A 19556-nucleotide genomic window follows, 5' to 3' on the forward strand; every position below is an offset into this window, starting at 1 on the left:
TAGTCTGGGGCCGTCCTGCGAATTTCTTAAGGAACTCCAAGAAAAGGTATTAAGAGGTAATTTTTTGTATCTCCACTGACAAACATTTTCCGAGAGCTACAAATGCTTATGTGCATTATCTCACAACCAACCTTGCGGTCGTTTTACCGAAGATGGGAACGGAGGCTCAGGAAGTGCCAGCATTTTGCCAGCAGTCCCAGCAAGCCAGTGGGACAGAGGAATCCAAAGCCCAGGATTTTACCCTCTGCTCTTCCTGCTCCCCTCTCTTTATTAGCAGTAGTTTGATTTCATGTAGGAGCTTTAAAACTGATTTCGATTCAGATTTACAAAGACAATCCCCCTGTATGGGCAAAGATGCGGAGGTCAGACAGCTGAAGCAATAAAAACGAAAATGTTATCCTTCGTGTAAAACCCAACGAAGCTCCGAATGTGATTACACAGTAACAACGGCGGTCTCTTTGGCCAGGTTAGAATTTCTGTACTTATGGGACTTGAACTTTGTCCTAAAACTGTCCTAAGGCAGTGCCGCCTGCTGGGGTTTCTTTGCTCCGGCTTGAGGAACTGCAGCTTCCATGCGGGTCCTAGAGCAGTCCGAGGACAGGGACAGTGAGGTGCGCTTGGGCTGCTCCATCCCTCATCACTGCCTCACACAGTGCCGCTCCCTCACAGACGCACTGATTACCTCCAGAGTTCCCAAGCCAAGTGCAGTTGAGGGGAACCAGGAAAGAGGGCAGGAAAACCAGCCGTGTTCCCTCTGGAAAGAGCGCTCACCAGGTGCATGGGGCTTTTACTGCCCAACCGCTGCCATAATCCCAGAGCCATAAACCTGGCGCGTGCCAAGACAAGCACCAGCGCCGGGCCCCACTGCCCACCGTGCGGAGCTCCAGCAGCCACCCGCCTCAACTCCTCCTCCTCCTCCCACCCTCACACCTCCAGGTGGTGTCCCTGGCCTTGGACACGGGTTACAATGACGTGTCCCGGCCCAGGGTCACTCCATGTACTGTCCTCCCTAATCATCTTCACATACCCACTCCCTTCTTCATCGGGGCACAGTCGCCTAGAACTGTACAATCTCAGAGCCTGGAGGAGTACCAGAGGCTTTTACATTCCGTATCCTTCCAATTTACAGGTGAGGAAACTAGCGGCCAAGGAGGCTGCGTGACTTACCCAGGGTCACACTGTTAGCCTACCCTTCTTTCTATTAAGGCCAGTGTGAATTATTATCTTTAAAACTTCCCATGATGGCAGTAGAAAACGTGCTTTTTTGTTTTAAATCTTCACCTGAGGACATGTTTTTATTGAACTTAGAGAAAGGGAGAGAGACAGAAAAAAACACATTGGTTGCCTCACCCCTATGGGGGATCCAACCCATAACCTAGGTATGTTTCTTGACCGTGAATCGAATCAACGACCTTTTGGAGCACAGGATGACGTTCCAACCGAGCTACCCAGACAGGACTAGAAAATGTGCTTCTTAAGAGAATTACTGAAACCTGGTAGTAATTTGCCTCTTAGAAAAAGGGCCATTGCTATCACTTCCTTTTTATCTCTAGGCCACAATTATCAAGCACATTTTGTATTTGCTAGTTTTCAGGTAAATTATTTTTCTCATCTTTTTTCCCCACTTATTATTAACATGTTCATTTGGATGCCAGTGTTCTGGAAGATGCTGTTGTTGTTCCAAATCAGACACAAATTGTACTGCTACAGCCAAGTCCAAGTGCACTGATGAACTGTTTGCTGCAGTTGGACATGTAAACAGTGTGCAGCTGCCCAACTGTGTGTTTGAAACAAGCAACATCCATTCATCTGTGTGCACAGACATTGGGTCCCACCAGGTTCACTTGCTAAGACTGACTGACACAGAGCAACTTGCACATGATGGCAAGGACGAGCACAATAACTCGAGCAGCAGTGGTGAGATGCTGCTCCTGGGTGGAGTGAAGGTTGCCCTCAGCGTTTTCCGGGGTCAGGCAGTAAAGTTTTAGGGGGTGAGAAAGGCTTCAGAAGACAATGGAGAGTGGTGGGAATGTTTCCAACTGGAGAGGGCCAGCGCCTCTGCTTTAGACAGCTACTCCTCAGCTCTGGAATGTAGGTCATGTATAATTTTGGCCCACAAAGCCAGATCTCTGATTTCTTTTTTTAAGAAACCAGAAATCTGGAGTTGTATGTTAAATCGTCTCCACTTTTCTTTCCTCTCCTAAATGCTAGCAGCTAGTTTGTTTATTTATTTGTTCTCTGTGAGCCAGCTTTGGCCAATTCCTACCAGTTTTGTGAGTCCAAGTAGATTTTGCCAGGCAGGATTTGGGGAAATACTTGGGCAGAGAATTGACTGAATCTTGGGGTAAATGGGAGTGGTCCTGTGCCTGGACTTCCCAGGCCTGGCGGCTCTTATGAAATTAACCTGATTAATCAGAAATAAGATGTAGCAATGTATGACCTCATTCTCTGACTTCATAATCATTTCCAGTTCTGTCATAAGTGGTCTCTGTGCCCTCGGTTCTTGTCTTGCTTGTAGGGAGGAATTCAAACAAGAGACAGTACCAAATAGAAGCAAAGCATGCAAGAGTGTATTTGCAAGAAAAGGAAATACACTCAGAGATAGTCCAAGCAGGAAGCTTAGCTGGCCAAAGCTGAACCAAGTGCCCCACTCATTTGGGCATCTGAGATTTTATACCCTGGAGTTGAGTTGAAAACTTCCTCAGGTTTCAAGGATGCCTCACCTGGATTAAAGCTATAGACCACATCCTGGAGGAGGTTTCAAGTCTCTCCCTTCCTCACTCTTGTGTCTTCTAACTCTTGGTTAATTCTTGTTTGTTACGTCTCCCCCGTGTTCCCCTTGATGGTAGCCATCTATCTGGCTCATGTCTATCTAGCTCTACCTACTCTAACCGTTCTAGTGACATTCCCTTTGTTAATGCTTTGCTGACACAATGACCTGCTATATGAATGACAAGGGTATGGAGGGTGGAGTGGTGGAATGGAATATTTGATCATTTTAAAAAACAATTATCGACACAAACACAGTCACAGGATTTTCATACAGACTCTTTTGAATCTCTTTTGTTTGGTCCTCAATCTGGAATGCCTGAAGGCTAGTTTCCTGGCCTTCTGCAAGGTCCATTTAGCTTACGGCAGCCAGCAGTCACAACACCACTTTATGCATTAGTTTGGCCTTAAAAACTATAGGGGAAAATTACAGTAAAAAGAATTTTTCTCAGGGCTCAGAGCATGTAGAAAGTCAACACAATTCTTGACCATCTGACTCAGAATAAAGTTGTATAATTAACTTTAGATTAACCCAAACAGACCTAATAAATTCACCAACAGATGCCTATTAAACTAGCTTAAGGTTTTCCATGAATTTTGTGGGTTAGGAAAGAATAGGATTACAACTTTATAGTAATGGTGTATTTTACAAAGGGCATTTCTCTTCAGGCTAAGCATAATGGAAGGTTGAGAAAATTAGATGGAAAATTCAGGCATAATAAGCTTCCTTCTGAAGTAAATTACTTACTTTTGTTTAGAATCCTCATATTGACCATCTTTCCATTATCTAATTTTCTGGATAGCTGCTTTAGTCTGCCAGGTTAGCCTCTATAAGCAGGGTTACAGAGAGGGAAACCAACAAATGTCTGCAGATGCCCCAAAACATTTTTAGGTAACACTTAAAGTTTCAAAGATTACCTAAACAATATCTTTAATCGCCGCAGCCCAGCCAACTCAAGATTTTGAGGCACAGTGGAAAGTTCTTGTTTGCTTTTGTTCTCCCAGCCAATCCCATTGCTCTTAGCGGGGATAGCCAACCTATGTTCTACAGGATGGAAAATGACAGTGTGATTGAATTGGGATCTCTCCACCAAATAATCACTTCAATAAGAAAATATATTGACTATATATTTACAAGGTTTAGAGCCCGAAGTTGTGTAGGAAGGGAGCAGCTATACATCAAAGCCTCAGCTGAAGAAATTGTAAGGTGTTCATGTGGACTGGCAAGATTAACTGGTACTGCTGGAACACCCTCACCCATATGATGTACATGCTAACAACTTGATGGTGTGATGATAGAAAGACACATGAAACAGCTATTTTTTTCCTGGCCTAGAGCCCTATTCTAAACCTGGAGATATTTAAATTTTTTGTTAATCCTCACTGAGGATAAGTTTTTCCATTGACTTTTAGAGAAAGTGGAAAAGAGGGAGGGGGGGGAAGAGAGAGAGAGAGAGACATCGACTGGTTGCCTCCTGCTTGCACCCTGTCTGGGGCCCAGGAAGGTACCCTTGACTGGGAATAGAACTCAAGACCCTTTGGTCCTTGGGCTGATGTTCTACCACTGAACCACACCAGCCAGGGCTAAACCTGGAGATATTTAAATAACCCATCTCAGCCATGATCCTGGCTATGTGTAGGGATTAAAAGAAGCCACTGAAATGTGTAATAAGTATATTTATTCTGCATGCAATGCTCTTCCTGCCTGCCTCTGGGGTTGAGAATGTTGCATCTAACCCAATTTTAAGATGGAAAAAGATAAAATCAGGAGATATAATAAAATAGCAGAACTTTATTAGCTTGTAGGACATTTGCACAAAAATGAATGCAGTTGTGGAAGGATAGAGATTCATTTGTCATGTCAAGAAAAATTAATCTTTAAAAGTATACACATATTCCCAAAGATTGCTAAAGAAATGAGACTCGGTCTTTTGAGTCCCATTATTCTTCCATTACATGCTGCAAACTCTCTGAGGTACTATGCTCCTGTATAACACTGTAATACTGCTCTGGAGCTCTTGGTAAATGTTGCCGCTTCCTCTTCCCCATATACTTTCTCATCTAAAATATACCAGCCAACTGATGTCTGGTTTATGTTTTACTTAACTCTTATTATTGATTTCACCTCTTCATTGTTATACTGAACACAAACTATGAGAAACAAATATGAGTACCTCAGAGCTTCTTCACTTTGGGATGAGATTCTCCAGAATAGGAAGAACTGGAAAATGAATGGATGAATGGGCTACTGTGTTTAACCTGCCTATGTCTCTTGGTAACAGGTCACCCCTTTGAACAAGTTATCATTTAAAGTTTAATTTTAATCTACACATCAGAGCTGAAGATATGGAATTGATTTGGCTATTCTTTCAGCCTCGCTCCCTCTTTGATTTTTAAGATAAAGCCAATTAATTAATGTGCACTTTTCAACTGAAAAAACGATTAAGACCCAGCGGTAACTGTAAAATTATAAGTTGTAATGCAACACTCCGGACTTGTTAATGCTTTTTTTGGCATGAAAAAGAGAGACATAGGTATCTTATATTAAGTGGTGTTCTAAAAAGCGTAAGTTAGCAGTTTGTTACTAAGTTTGACCTTTCTACACACAAATCTTAAATGATGGATGGACTAATGTAAAATAGCTTTGTTCAAAAGAGATCATCTTTGGCAGGCTACTTCTAAGGCTTTACTCTGGAGAGATGAAAAGATATCCTCATTTTACATTAACTTCCCTGATAGAGCAACACTTGTTTGAAATATGCCTCAGAATTATGTGATATTTACTGTTTTAATAGTCTTCTTTCACTGTATCCAGCTGCTCTACGTGGAATGGTTTTTACTTCTAAGATTTAGAGTTTTTTTCTACACATAAAGAGCATCTTTAGGAAAATACAGATGGGTAGAACAGTATATCTGGCATTTTTATTCATGACTATTTCATTGCAAGGTGGTATATGAGACTAAAATATACAGGGATATGCTTTTTTAAAAAAAAATCAACCCTCCCATTTCAAGATGTGGCTTCAAATTCTCCCTAGAGTATTCTTCAGAGTCTGAAAAGAGCCATTTACTTCTTTTTAATCACAGATTCGATTCTGTAATTTTATGTATGTCTAAGGTCACTACAGAATTACTATGGAATTACAGAAAGCAAGGGTGAAAATCTCAACTAAAGGGTCAAGCAGGTAATGGAAATAGTGAATGGGACCAGTTATAGGTATAGGAGAGAGGGAAGGAGGGAGAGAGAGAGAGTGTGTGTGTGTGTTGGGGGTAGGGATGGGTGTGGTGCCTGAGAGGAACTGTTATTTAGGTCAATATGGGACCAGTTATAGGTATAGGAGAGAGGGAAGGAGGGAGGGAGGGAGGGAGGGAGAGAGAGAGAGAGAGAGAGAGAGAGAGTGTGTGTGTGTGTGTGTGTTGGGGGTAGGGAGGGGTGTGGTGCCTGAGAGGAACTGTTATTTAGGTCAATATGTTATTTAGGTCAATATTCTGGCCCTAACTGGTTGCTCAGTGGTTAGAGCGTCAGCCCTCAGACTGGAAGGTCTTGGGTTGAATTCCTGTCAAGGGCACGTACCTCAGTTGCAGGCTCGATCCTGGCCCCAGTTGGGGTGCATGCGGGAAGCAACCAATTAATGTGTCTCTCTTGCATGATGTGTTTCTCTCTCTCTGTTTCTCCCCCTCCCTTCCACTCTCTCTAAAAATCAATAGAAAAAATATACTTGGGTGAGGATTTAAAAAAAAGAAAGAAAAGAAGAAAGAAAGACATTCTGATTTGTATAAAGTTTAGAAATCTCCTAATTTTTCAATATTGGCAACTACAAATTTTTGAAAGATCCTGGGCTGGCCAAACAAAACACGTCTTGATGCTAAAAACCTGCTGAGAAGGAAAAGGGATTTACACCTTTCAAAAAATGTTTCTTCAGTTGTTCACATTTTGAGGGATGCCGTTTCATAATTGTGAAATAGCCGCCGATAATAGCCTATTATAGGCTGAGGACAGAGGAACTAAGGCTCTCTGTCACATGTCTGGGAGAAGCTTTGTGAAAGCGCGCGGATGCCTGGGGAAGGCGGGTGTGCCGTTGGGTAATAGATGGATGCAGGTTCCTTATGTAAAACACAATCATCAGTGAATTCACAATGGAAAAGATGTGAAGCAGAGACCTCTTTTCTCTTAACTTTATCTTCAATGCCAATTCATTTTTATGGAATAGAGCTGACTTGCAAAAAGAGAAAGAAAATCCTTCTTTGCTCTTTGGCAGGGTGAAGTAGAGAAAGAAAGTCTCCCCGCTGAACTACTATGAGGCCAGAAGCCTTGCTGCTATATCTCACACTGCTGCACTGCGCTGGGGCTGGCTTCCCAGAAGATTCTGAGCCAATCAGTATTTCGCATGGCAACTGTAAGTACCCACAATCCCACTCTCTCCCTTTGTGGACACTGTAACACATTAAAAAGTTTAACAGAATAGGAGACTTGTTGGTCACTTTGAACTTGTGCAGGTGGCAAAGTTAATTCAAGTCGGTGAGATGCCCGTTCTATAACTTCATTAAATGCTATTGTAGGACACATATGTGTGAGCATTTGAAACGTCCCTCAATACTTTCGATGAAGTCTCCGTTACCACATAGAGGCTGTGATCCAGCTGGAAACCAGCTGTGGGACAATATCACTATCCCTTGGGGATTACTAGTATTGCACATTTTCATATGTAATTAACATATGAATTTGCTAGAAGATAAAGACAGAAAATAGTAAGGCTGCTTTGGAGCATTCTAGAGACAAAAATAAACTTTTTTTATACTTAGAGATTATATCATTACTAGATTTAGGTAGAGTGAATTTTAATCCCAAGGGCCTGTTTTAACTGTTTATATAACTTTCCTTTTGGTCTGCTTCATTGATGAGGATAGAAAGCAACATGATTGAGAATTTAGTTGACTCCTCAAATGAAGAAAATTTACCTGTATATTGGATGGAGCAGCCAATTTACTACTTTTTTTCCATCCCTCCAAAAGACAAAATATTTTATCACATTAAAAATGAAAGAGGGCATTTTCCCCAAATATATATTTTCCCAGTAATTATCCCAAAACAAACATCAAATAAACCATACAAAAGATGTTTAAACTAATATGGAATACTAATAAGGTCTATTAATGCCCATCTTTCTGCTGGATGGTCTGGGATGAAAAAGATAATTTTATAAGGTGAGGTGGCAAGACTGATACATAAAACAATGAGAGAACAGAAGTCAGAACATGACTGAGGCCAAATTATGTAGTTCAAGATCATCATTCTTGAAGTGGCAGAGTCCACCTAATTCAAGGTACCAAACCTTAGTAAGCATTAATTTAGCACCATTTGAGATAGGTATCAGAAGAGACCCCAGCCCAAATGTGCTGCTGAAAAGGATACTCCAGTGAGCACTTGAACCTTGATACTACAGAGACATGATACTGCTTTAGCAAGCTCCTTAATGAATGGGTAAATGAAATTTCAGAGCAGTGGGGAGAAAGGCATGAGAAAATTCCATACTAGAGCTTAATTGTGAGTAAAATAACTGTGGCTCTTGAATAAGACACCCACTGTGAGTCATGCCCAGATACTACTAAGGTTTAAAGTGAGGGGTCTGAGCATAAATCTGTGAATGGTTTTTGAGTCATTATATACCCACCCAACCCTCTGAAAACAAGTGCTTTTTAAATGTGACTCATCTTATGTGAGTCCTTAGTTTCTTTGGAGGAATGCTTGTGCTCCGAAGTTTGTAGGATTAAAGGCAGAGAGATTTTTGAGATGTAGGTATGTCTAAAGGTGAGGCATTATTACAAATTGCCCACTGTCAACCAAAGAGAACTGTGAGAAAGGAGAACTAGGCTCACTGACTCTCCAAGCCAGGGAAAGTCCAGATCACCCGACTGGCTACACTCAGTTTGACCCTGTCCTGTCAAACTGCCCGTTTCTGTGAGATCAACCAATTGCTTAACTCAAGAGCGAACTTCCCACAGTTCCTAGAATGCCAACCAACCTAGCAGGGCCGCCTTCAATGGCAGATTATTCCAACTGGACGCCTGTGGAGACTGTATTTTTCTTCTGGCTCCTGGTCGAGGGCTCTCGCCTCCAGACCACATTGCCTTTGTGGTGATTGATGGGAAGGCCGCTTTGAAACAGTTTTGTCCCGAGACAAGATCTTTGGCAGACTGCCCCCCAGGCTTAGCACTCTAAAGAAGATGAAAAGAGAACTGGGGAAAAAGAGCACCTTCATGTAAAGGGTTCACTTGCAAGTTTAAGCCCCAGGAAGAGGGACAAGTCAGAAATGGTGACACTTAGAAATATAAATGCAGGCTTATTACCATCTGAAAATGAAACTGTAACATGATCATTCTTTTAAAGAGCACTCTTCCGTCATAATTTTTCCTAAAATAACAGACTCATTGAAGATGGAAAATGGTGGCATGGTCTGACTTAAATATGGTTTTGTTTTGTAGACAGCCCCCTTTCTCTCCCTGCCCTGGCAATGCTTGGCTTGATTTCCTTTTCCCTTTGTTGCCCCATCTCCTCTTTTCACAGATACAAAACAGTATCCGGTGTTTGTGGGCCACAAGCCAGGACGGAACAGCACGCAGAGGCACCGACTGGACATCCAGATGATCATGATCATGAACAGGACCCTCTACATCGCTGCCCGGTGAGTGGCCTGCTCCACAGCTCTGCTTTCCAAGCACCCGAAGGTCCTGAGATACAAATGGACCCGCTATGCATCTTGTTAAAGATCATGACATTCCCAAACAGAGTGTTATTTAATTTAAAGGCTACTTTAGTGTGTCAAGCAACCATTCTTTTGAGACTTTCTGTGTTTGTCTGACGTAATACGGCTTTAGATAATTGCCTATTTTGGATTTTAGACGCAAGTAATCCAATGTTTTTCTTGAACATATATGCAAATATTTACTCAAGCACTGAGTAGAGTGCCTTTCTCCTTGATACTTGTTTGTTAAATTAAGTTGAATGTGTAAACATGCATTATTATATAGTGTGTGTATATTAAAACTGTTTGTATTTCTGCAGTGAATGGATAGTATATATCATTACTTTAACAGATTGGCAGTAGCACCCAAAGAGTCTTTGAGTTGGATCTAGTAAGAAAATATTCATCCACTGGGGAAATGTCATTTAAACACACTATGTCTTAAGGCTGACTGGCATGGTAAGAAAACTGCCTAAACAGGCATCACATGGATTTAGGCTTTTGTTTTAAGTTCGCTCTTGATTTACCTGGAATATTTCTCTGTCAAATGAGAGGTTGGAATAGATTATCTTAATGAAGTCTCTTGGGATTCTAACAATGTATGATCCCCTTTTGAAGGTGTGTAGCTCATTCAAAATAATTTCTAAATGAACAGCAACAAGGAACACCATGATGAAATTCCACTGTGGTCTTACTGAGTTTAGATTGATTAATAATCTCACAGAGGGAGAAAGAAATAAAGATTGTGTTTGTGGTTCTTGTCTGGCTGTGAGCACAGGTAAAGAACAGGTAAATAGCAACAGTGGTTGATTCTTTTAAAGCACGTAGATTTTCTGAAATGTCAAGCTGTACGACATAAAGTAAAAACAACAACAAAACCATCGGTGACATTAAAATATCCGTTAAGTACCCCACATTTGGTGACAGGGAGAAATGCCAAAACACTTTTTTAAAAATTTCACAAAAACTATATAGTACATACTAGTTGTATGTGCCATATAAATTGCAAATATAATTCTATGTTCTTTATAAATGTTAATTCATTCGATCCTGAAAGAAAGTCTATGAGAAGGAAATATTATTATCCCCATGTCTTATGGGAGGAAACCAAAGTACAAAATTGGTAAATGATTAGGTCCAAATGACAGAGCAGGATTTGAACCAGAATGGTCTTGCTTTAAAGTCTGGGTCATTACTCCCTATACTGTACAGCCTACTGAGCAGTAGAGGTGGTAATATTTGTCCTGGGAATAACCTTCTAAGAGCTATTGCCCAAGAACATCGTCATTGCATGCATTCATTAAAAAACAAGGTCTTGCCAAAACTGGTTTGGCTCAGTGGATGGAGCGTCGGCCTGCGGACTCAAGGGTCCCAGGTTCGATTCCGGTCAAGGGCATGTACCTTGGTTGCGGGCATATCCCCAGAAGGGGGTGTGCAAGAGGCAACTGATCGATGTTTCTCTCTCATCGATGTTTCTGACTCTCTATCCCTCTCTCTTCCTCTCTGTAAAAAATCAATAAAATATATTAAAAAAAAACAAAAACCAAGGTCTTCAGTAGACATGTCTGTGGCAGAATATTAACTTCTTCTTAAATATCATTTTTTGTTTCCTAAGACTACATTTGTATCCAATTATCTAAAAGCTGGTCCAAACAAATGATTAAACATTGGGTCTGTGAGAAATAGGCTGACTCGATAACGTTCTATAGATTGTTCACTTTGCAATGGAATCTCTGGTACATGCCTGATGATTTAGCATGGCTGTGGGCTGCAGTTCCAGGGTGTACCTGAGTTAGGAGCAAAGTGCTATGCAGACTTAATCCTGACCATTATTCCAGCTGGTTAAAACCGTTTTAAACTAACCCCTTACACCAAGAAAAGGAGAAAGAAGAAATGGAAGGGGAAAAAGAAGAAACACATTCAATTTTTAAAAACTATGAAGCAGACTTGCCTTTTGTAAGAGTTAAAATTTGTGAAACCCTAGCACTGACAAGCTGCTTTCACTCTATACTCAACCACTGTCCTTCAATACACACTCTTGGAAGATTCCTATAGGAGTTCCGTGGCTGCCATGTTTAGGGTCTCTCCTCTCACTTTAATTTCACATTTTCCATCATTGCTCTGAGAGATCCAGGTTCCTAGGCAGCAAGTAACACGATTTCAAGTTAAATTCTTCCGCCAGGCTCAAGCCATGGCAACACAATTCAGTGGTACTTACTGGAATGGGGAAGAGGAAGTCCTAGGATTAAGCCAGTTTATGTTCAAATAACTTAATTCAATAAGAGCTGTGTATGATTCCTAGGATGTACTGGTCTCTGTTTAGGAATAACCTTTGACCCTGGACTGTTTCTGCTTGCTGGGCAATGTGATCTCTTGGATATTGAAAAAGATTGCATTGTCCAAAAGGAGATTTCATTCACAGACTGTATTTTTAAAAGGCTTCCCAATTCTTCTAGACAGTTATGTCAGCAATCGGAAGCGCCATCCAGAATCCGTGGACTGACTGAGGCTTGATGGCAAGAACCTCTTTCAATTCTGCTTCATTATTATCCATTTTGTAAATTCTTTTCTTCCCTTTAATCTCTAAACTGCTAATTAACATAAACAGGTCATGCCAGGAGGGGGCAATCCAAGAGCTTTCTGAGGAATTGCCAATGCATATTAATCAGCCGTTAATTTACAATTCATATATTCGGCTCCTACTTAAAGTTTTGAGGAGAGGCAGAGCAAAGAAAACCTGGAGTCATCTCAAACCTGATTCCAGAGTCATAGGCAATTCCATTCCAATAATGAGCCTGACCCACAGCACCACCAATAAAGTCAAACAAGTAATAAAGGAATGCAATAAAACTGCCTGGAAATTAAAGGGCAGCGAAATTCTGGCACCCTACTGAAGTCTGAAGAACTTCCCAATTCAGCAATTTACAAAGCAGGCTCCCTGTTCTCCCCCTCACACATTCTCATTCGCACTCTTTCATAGCAGGCAAGGACATTTTCTAAGCCCACTGCCTTGCCCTCTTCTTTTATTTTCACACAAGAGAGCCTGTTTTTATTTTATTTTTATCTATTGTACCTTCCCTTAAAATGGTTGCAAAAAGATTTCAAAAATATTGAGAGGAAAAATGGGGGTGGGGGGGGATTGAAGAAATCCTGACAGATAATTCCTTTCTTTCCCCTTTCCTTTCTCCCCCCGCCCCCCCACCCTCCTCCTTTCTTTTAAGTAATGAGGGACTTGAGAGTCTGCCTGGGAGCCTGGAGGTCTTGGTTTAAAGCTGTGGGTAATTTCCCAGCCTCAGGACTTCCTGCATTTTAGAAAAAGTCAATGTTATTTCAAAGGAAAATGAGCTGTTTTGCTTTCCCTCACTAACCCCCCATCTCCCCAGTTGAGTGTAGTTCTTTTCTTTTCTTTCTTCTGAATTCCAGACAAAAACACCCTTGTACTCAGCTCAAACAGAAGGGGATGGTTAAATATAGCCCCACACCTGAGCTGCCGGTTCCTCTCTCCGCTTCCTAGGGGAGATTGGCAGCGAGTCACAAAGACAACCAAGTTCTCAGCGAAACAGGAAGGTGAACAGAAGCAAGAAACGGAAACTTAGGCTCAAGTACATTTTAGACCTTAGTGGACCATCCTTGTGTGAAGAAGAGAGTGACTTCTGGAAATAATTTTCCCTTTATCATCTTCCATCTTGCCAATCACATCACCAAAGCGAAGGCTGAGAGACAGAGACAAACGTTAACGTTAGCGTTCATTCGCCCCCCTGATGAACAGATGCGGCATGCTGAATACCAAGTGTCTGGTACACGGGTTTGAAGACACTGAAATGTGAACCCATCTGTATTCCAGTTTGGGGCCAATTTAACGTTTGTAGGCCTTTCTCCTGAACTATACGATATGCAGAGGTTACAGTTCTGATATGAGAGAGATTGCAGGAGAGTTTTCATAATAGATGCTACCACATCCAAAGGTGCTGAAAGCTCTTCCCGCTTCCTTGCACGTGGGTGTCTTGTTGTTTTACAGCGGGATATGGATTTATCTGCCTTGGGTGAGATACATACTCATTCAGGAGAAAATGAACTGTCTTGATGCTTATGTTTGACATTGTATTCATTTTTCTTTGTTTATAGGGACCATATTTATACTGTTGATATAGACACATCACACACAGAAGAAATTTATTGTAGCAAAGTAAGTAGTTTTAAAACCATCTTTCTGAAATGAAGGACTTTAGGATAATTTGTGAAGAGAATTTGCATTTTAAATGCACGGATTGAGAGGACATGGCCAATTATAATTTAAGATAATTTTGTGAGATCTTAATTTGGGGCTAAGTTAGGGCTTTATATATGTTCAGAAACAGTTATATATGTCCTATTTTATTCATCACATATGTGAACATACACATTTTGGAATCTTAGGTAATTCCTATATTCCTTCAATAAAATATTGCCATGTTTGTCCAGGAAAATATCAGTTTTCATGTGTAAAACTTTGTCCCACAAATGTTTAAATGTTATGTTTCCAGGTCTTGCAGTATTAAGTTTGATTTGACTGTTGTGGCTCAGGAATTTGATCATTATCCATTTCAGACAGACATAAAATATAGCCTGGGCTCCCCTGATATCTCCGCATGGAGGTATTTTAGTTAATAAAATCTGCCATAGAGGTAGACGGCCCCTTTAGTGCATGAATTTACGTGGAGTGTAGCCTGAATTAAAGCTTTGTCCACCTAAAGAGAATGTCTCCTTTATTTTTAAGAAAATGACTTCCATATTTTAAGGAAAAAGCCTGCTTTATGAAAATTGATTTATCAACTGAAAGGAAAGGGCAACGGCATGTATTTTGTCAAAATGAGCATAATTTAGCAAGTTAATTTGGGTATTTTATGTGAAATTTGCACAGTTGTTTATTCTTCTTTTTCCTCCATCTGTATCCCAAAGAGAAGATCATTTTGTAGTTTAATGAATACATAGGAGTTCAAAATTAAATGAACATGTCCATCTTTAATCTTCCCTTGTTATGGTGAATTAGCCATGGAGAAAGGGTGTAGAAAGCTTTCAATAAATATATGTTCAGTCTCTAGTCTCCCCAAGGGAACTCTTACTTCTAAAATCAAAGGCAGCCATCTCTGGGCTCTTGTTGATTTCTTTCTTGGTCCCTGCAGAAACTGACATGGAAATCTAAACAGGCTGATGTAGACACATGCAGAATGAAGGGAAAACATAAGGTAGGCCACTTTCCTTTCTCCTGCAGCTGCCACTTTGGGTTAAGGTTTGGACTGTTATCTCTAGCCACAGACCGTGATGTGGAATGGATCATGCTAGGAGTCCCTTTACCACCAGTAACTGCTTTTTCCATCAACTTATTGAAGGCTTTAATTTGCAAAAATAGTTTGCTTTTAATGTGATGAAACACCAGGACATCAGCTAGGGCTGCATCACGAACTACTTAGGGGCCTGGGGATTACGGACACAAAGCCAGCTGCCCTGACTCTTCTGAGTGCACTCGCTAGTAGCCCACCTCACAGTCCAAAGCCCCCAGGGACTCTGCAGAACAGCTCCGAAAAGGCTGCTGCAGGCACACAGGGGTTGTGCCTTTGGCCACAGAACCACATAAAACCACACTTCAGCCTAGAGTCGTCCTATCTATCAAGAAACCCTACGACATCTGGCATTAAAATTAACACAATGGGAGGCTGCCAATTCCAGGCTTGCCTTCCTTTTGTGACATAAACACAGACTCTACGCCATGTCTTTATTTACTGTTCTAAAGGCAATTGTTGTTGTCAATATCATCTTCTGGTAAACATGTGGAGGAGCTCGAACTATTAACAGATGGGCGCCTCAGCCACCCTCCTTTTAACCTGACTGTCTAGATCACCGTACACAGCGAAGAATGGGTTTCTGGGTTGAATGGATTGAATACAAAGGAGTCTCAATTATTTTTCAGGATGAGTGTCACAACTTCATTAAAGTTATTCTAAAGAAAAACGATGATACTTTGTTTGTCTGTGGAACTAATGCCTTCAACCCTTCCTGCAGAAACTATAAGGTAAGTGTGATTTCGTCAGTTGGAACCACATGTCCTGGAGGTATTTCATAATTCACTGGGATTGTACCGGCAGCAACCTAAGAGGGGTAATTCAACACTACCTGGGCTCCTCTCTCTTGTTGGACTTAATGTGTTGTTCCACATGAGTGATCCTGAACAAGCTTCTAAGCTTCCTGTTAGTTCAGGATTGATTGACAGGTCTTTAAAGAGCCTAGCGAGCAAAGTTGGTTTCTGTAAGACCCTATTCTTTATTGTTCAGAACACCAACATACCTACCACACAACCATATGGATTTTCTCTCTCTTCCTTTCTCTTTCTGCCTCCCACCTCTCTGAGCACAGAAACACTTATATGTATTGTGAGTCATTCCTATTTTTAAAGGTGTCTCAAAAGCAGGCCATTGGAACTTGTAGACTTTCCTCTAGGTAACATTTTCAAGAACACAGGAATTTAATTCTATTTAATACTCTGCTTACTTAATCATGGCCTTACCTACCTCGGCCTTTATGCAAGGGGAAAAAATTAATAAAGCCTTAATAAATCTAGATAGTTCTGATAGAGCTATTGCTGAAGAAGTGGGAGCTACCAGCTGCAAAGCAGAGGTGGCAATGATCTGAGGTCCTGGCCCCACAGCAGCTAGTTCTCCCTGTCCCTTCTTTCTGCTACAGCAGGGGTCCTCAAACTTTTTAAACAGGGGGCCAGTTCACTGTCCCTCAGACCGTTGGAGGGCCAGACTATAGTTAAAAAAGAAAACTATGAACAAATTCCTATGCACACTGCACATATCTTATTTTGAAGTAAAAAAACAAAACGGCAAAAACACCCACATGTGGCCCGCGGGCCGTAGTTTGAGGACACCTGTGCTACAGTCTTTCATTCAGCATATATTGAGTTTCTCCTATGGCCAGGCCAAGTTTAAGGACAGCTAAAAGGCCTCCATCCTTAGGGAAGCCAGACTGGAAGAAGAAACCACAATTCCACAGGGTTGCTGCCATGGCAACATAAGGCAGAGTATTATGGAAGTACAACAGAAAAGTACTTAGCCTGAGATGATGAATCTGGGAAAGCTTCCAGGTAGATGAAAGAGGTAGGTGACCCCTCTCTTCAAATATCCCCCCACCCTGCTGTTCTTACATATGGAACACAAACACCTGCCGCCTAGAAGAAACCCCTAAACTCTGTGAGTGCAGGGACCACACCTGTGATTGCCCAGAACCTGACATAGTGCCTCCAAACAGGTGCTCAATTAATTTTTGTGAGATAGTGAATGAGATAATGCCTAACCTTTGTCTTAAAGAAGTAGAAGTTAGCCAAATGAAGGGAAGGGCAATCCAGGTAGGCGGGACAGCATGAACTAAGGCATGGAGTAAACCCGGTCAGTTGAGCTTGGGAACCTTCATTTGGCCCTGGAGTGATGGATTGTGAAGTGACAAGTAATAACAAAAAAGAGACTGGAGAGGTAGGTGGCCCCATGGGTGAAAGGAAGAGAACAGATTCAGGAAATACTTAAATGACAAAAATCAATAGGACTCAATAACTGCTAACAAGCACAGGATAACGAGAGGGGAGAGTTAAGAATTACCACTAGGTGTCTTTTGGGTGAATGGATGAAGCGGGCTGCCTTGTTTAGACAAGGGATGATGGAAGAGTATTCGGGTTGAGCAGAGTAGTGAGGAGCCGGGGGTTCAGTTTTGTGCATTATGAGTATGCATAGCACTGTGGATGGCAATGCCTGTGAGACATGAACAAAGATATCTAACAAGAAGCTGGATGGCTAAGCCTTGATTTAGGGAGAGATGTGGGGAGTACTAAAGATTTGAGTTTCACCAGCATAAAGTGAAACCCTGAGGTATGAAAATGAGAAAAGGTATCAGAACCAGGGGGTCACCAGCCTTTGCTTTCACAGTTTTAAGAGACATTCTGCCTTAGACATTGGGGAGTCTGTTTTATCCTAATGCTCATCTTCAGTCTGATACTTGGAAATGGGCACCAGGATTAGGGTGAGGCAAGTGAGGCACCAAAAAAATTCAGTAATCAAGCAAGATAAATGATATTTTTAATGCAATATTTTTAGAAACCTAAATAGATGAAAAAATACTATCATGAAGTATCAAAAAACTTAAATAATGTCAGGATCCATGCAGTTTATAATAAACACAGCCAATCCAGTCAAACATTTACTCTAGCCAATAAGAGCACACAGCTGAAGTTTTTACTTTAATTCTACCACTTAATATTCCATTTGTCATTGTTTAGGACTCATTAAGACAAATTCTTCTAATAAATCCCAACAAACTCCCTAGCTGGAGGGCTATCTTTTATGACAAAATACAGGTCGAGAGTGATCTCCCTCATTCTTCCCACACATGTTCCATTCCCAGAATGCCTCACCTGTGGTGATCCCTTCACCGCTCACTTGTGCTAGCCTCACCTGCTGAGACATGTTCCAGGAGCACGAGCCTCTGAAAAACCAGACAAGATGTTCTTCCTGTGCAGTCCCCATCTATATGCCTAGCATGGCGAATGGTCGTGAGAACATTTGGCATTGCTCAGAAAAGTGTTCTTTTATTTATTGACTAGAGGCCCGGTGCACAAAATTCATGCACGGGGTGGGGGGTCCCCCAGCCTGGCCTGTGCCCTCTCACAGTGCGGGAGCCCCGTGATCGATCACCAAAGAGGTAGGCTGGAGTCGCGGGACCCGCCTCCGTGCCGCGCGGAGCAACAGGACCCGCCTCCGTGCCGCGCATGCAGCATCAAGCCCCCGCCCACCTGCGCACGCCCGCTTCGCACGCAGCCTCCAGGTGATCGCTCATTACAGCCTGAGAGCATCACATGTGAGGGTGTCACAACCACATAGGCTTTTATTAATAGGATTTATCTATTTATTTATTATTTTTAATCCCCACCTGGGGATATTTTTCCACTGATTTTTAGAGAGAGTGGAAGAGAGAGGGAAAAACAGAGAAATATCGGTGTGAGAGAAACACAGTGATTGGTTGCCTCCTGCACGAGCCCCAACCAGGGCCCGGGCCAGGGGGGAGCCTGCAATCGAGGTACAGCCTGGATCAGAATCGAACCCGGGACTTTTTGGCCCGCAGGGTGAGGCTCTATCCACTGAGCCAAACCGACTAGGGCAGAAAAGTGTTCTTTTAGATTCAGGGCACAGCAGAACTCGGTTGATGACACAGGACATATTGTATTTGGCTTCAGAGAAAATGGACAGCCTCTTTCTTAAGCACTTTTTATCAACAGATCAGAGCCAAAGATTGAAAGCAAAAACACTGACCGGTCTTCCACTGAAAATCCCACATCCCATAGTTGATCCAGAGGCATCAAGTTGATTAGACTTACTTGAGGCAGGAGGGTGACAAAGTGTGCTCTCTGCTTTTGTTCCATGCCTTTAGTTATGTAAAGAAGGCTGAATGTGTTAGAAAGATTGTGGCCCCAAATAAGATTATCTGGGGAAGAATTCTGAAGGCTACCCACTATAAATCTAAAACTTCACTCCGTACCTTTTCCCTCCTGTGCTCTAAACCTCTTGAACTTTTGCAAACGTCAGGCTGGTTCTTAGCATACTTATCTGTACCCTACGGTGATTTAATTTCCCAGGGGCTGCTGTCAAGTCTGAGAGTTGATGACTAATGCAAAGATTAGTTCTTGCTTCATGAAAAGAGGATTTCACTGTGGCATTGTTTTGTCTCTGCACCTTCCATACTCACAAACCAATCTATTAATTCTTCACTGCTTCCTGCCTTTGAATAGCTGTGCTATGGCCACTGTTTTAGCAGTAGGTACATTTAAAAAATATCTCCGCATTGTACATTGTTTCCCCAATGCCAGGATTACACAGTGCACTGCTTGGGAGAAGGGCATTTCTGTTGCATCACGGTGTACTAAGCATCACATTTTTGTTGTTGTTAATCTTCACCCAAGGACATTTTTCTCTATTGATTCTTTTTAGAGAAAGTGGAAGGGAGGAAGGGACGAAGAGAAAG

The 19556-nt window shown here is 41.8% G+C and overlaps 1 protein-coding gene across 2 annotated transcripts in view; it reads left to right on the forward strand.

The window, feature by feature from the left end:
• SEMA6A (semaphorin 6A) overlaps positions 1 to 19556 on the forward strand; it is a 125804-nt gene that overhangs the window by 58748 nt on the left and 47500 nt on the right. For both annotated transcript variants that reach the window (XM_079783191.1, XM_079783190.1), the window contains exons 2-6: positions 7029 to 7166; positions 9335 to 9452; positions 13638 to 13698; positions 14675 to 14737; positions 15460 to 15561. In XM_079783191.1, coding sequence (XP_079639317.1) covers positions 7067 to 7166; positions 9335 to 9452; positions 13638 to 13698; positions 14675 to 14737; positions 15460 to 15561 — 444 coding nt within the window. In that variant the 5' untranslated portion in view covers positions 7029 to 7066. The remainder of the gene's footprint in view (positions 1 to 7028; positions 7167 to 9334; positions 9453 to 13637; positions 13699 to 14674; positions 14738 to 15459; positions 15562 to 19556) is intronic.

This window comes from Cnephaeus nilssonii (genome assembly GCF_951640355.1).
Source record: "Cnephaeus nilssonii genome assembly, chromosome: 2".
Classification (NCBI taxonomy): domain Eukaryota; kingdom Metazoa; phylum Chordata; class Mammalia; order Chiroptera; family Vespertilionidae; genus Cnephaeus; species Cnephaeus nilssonii.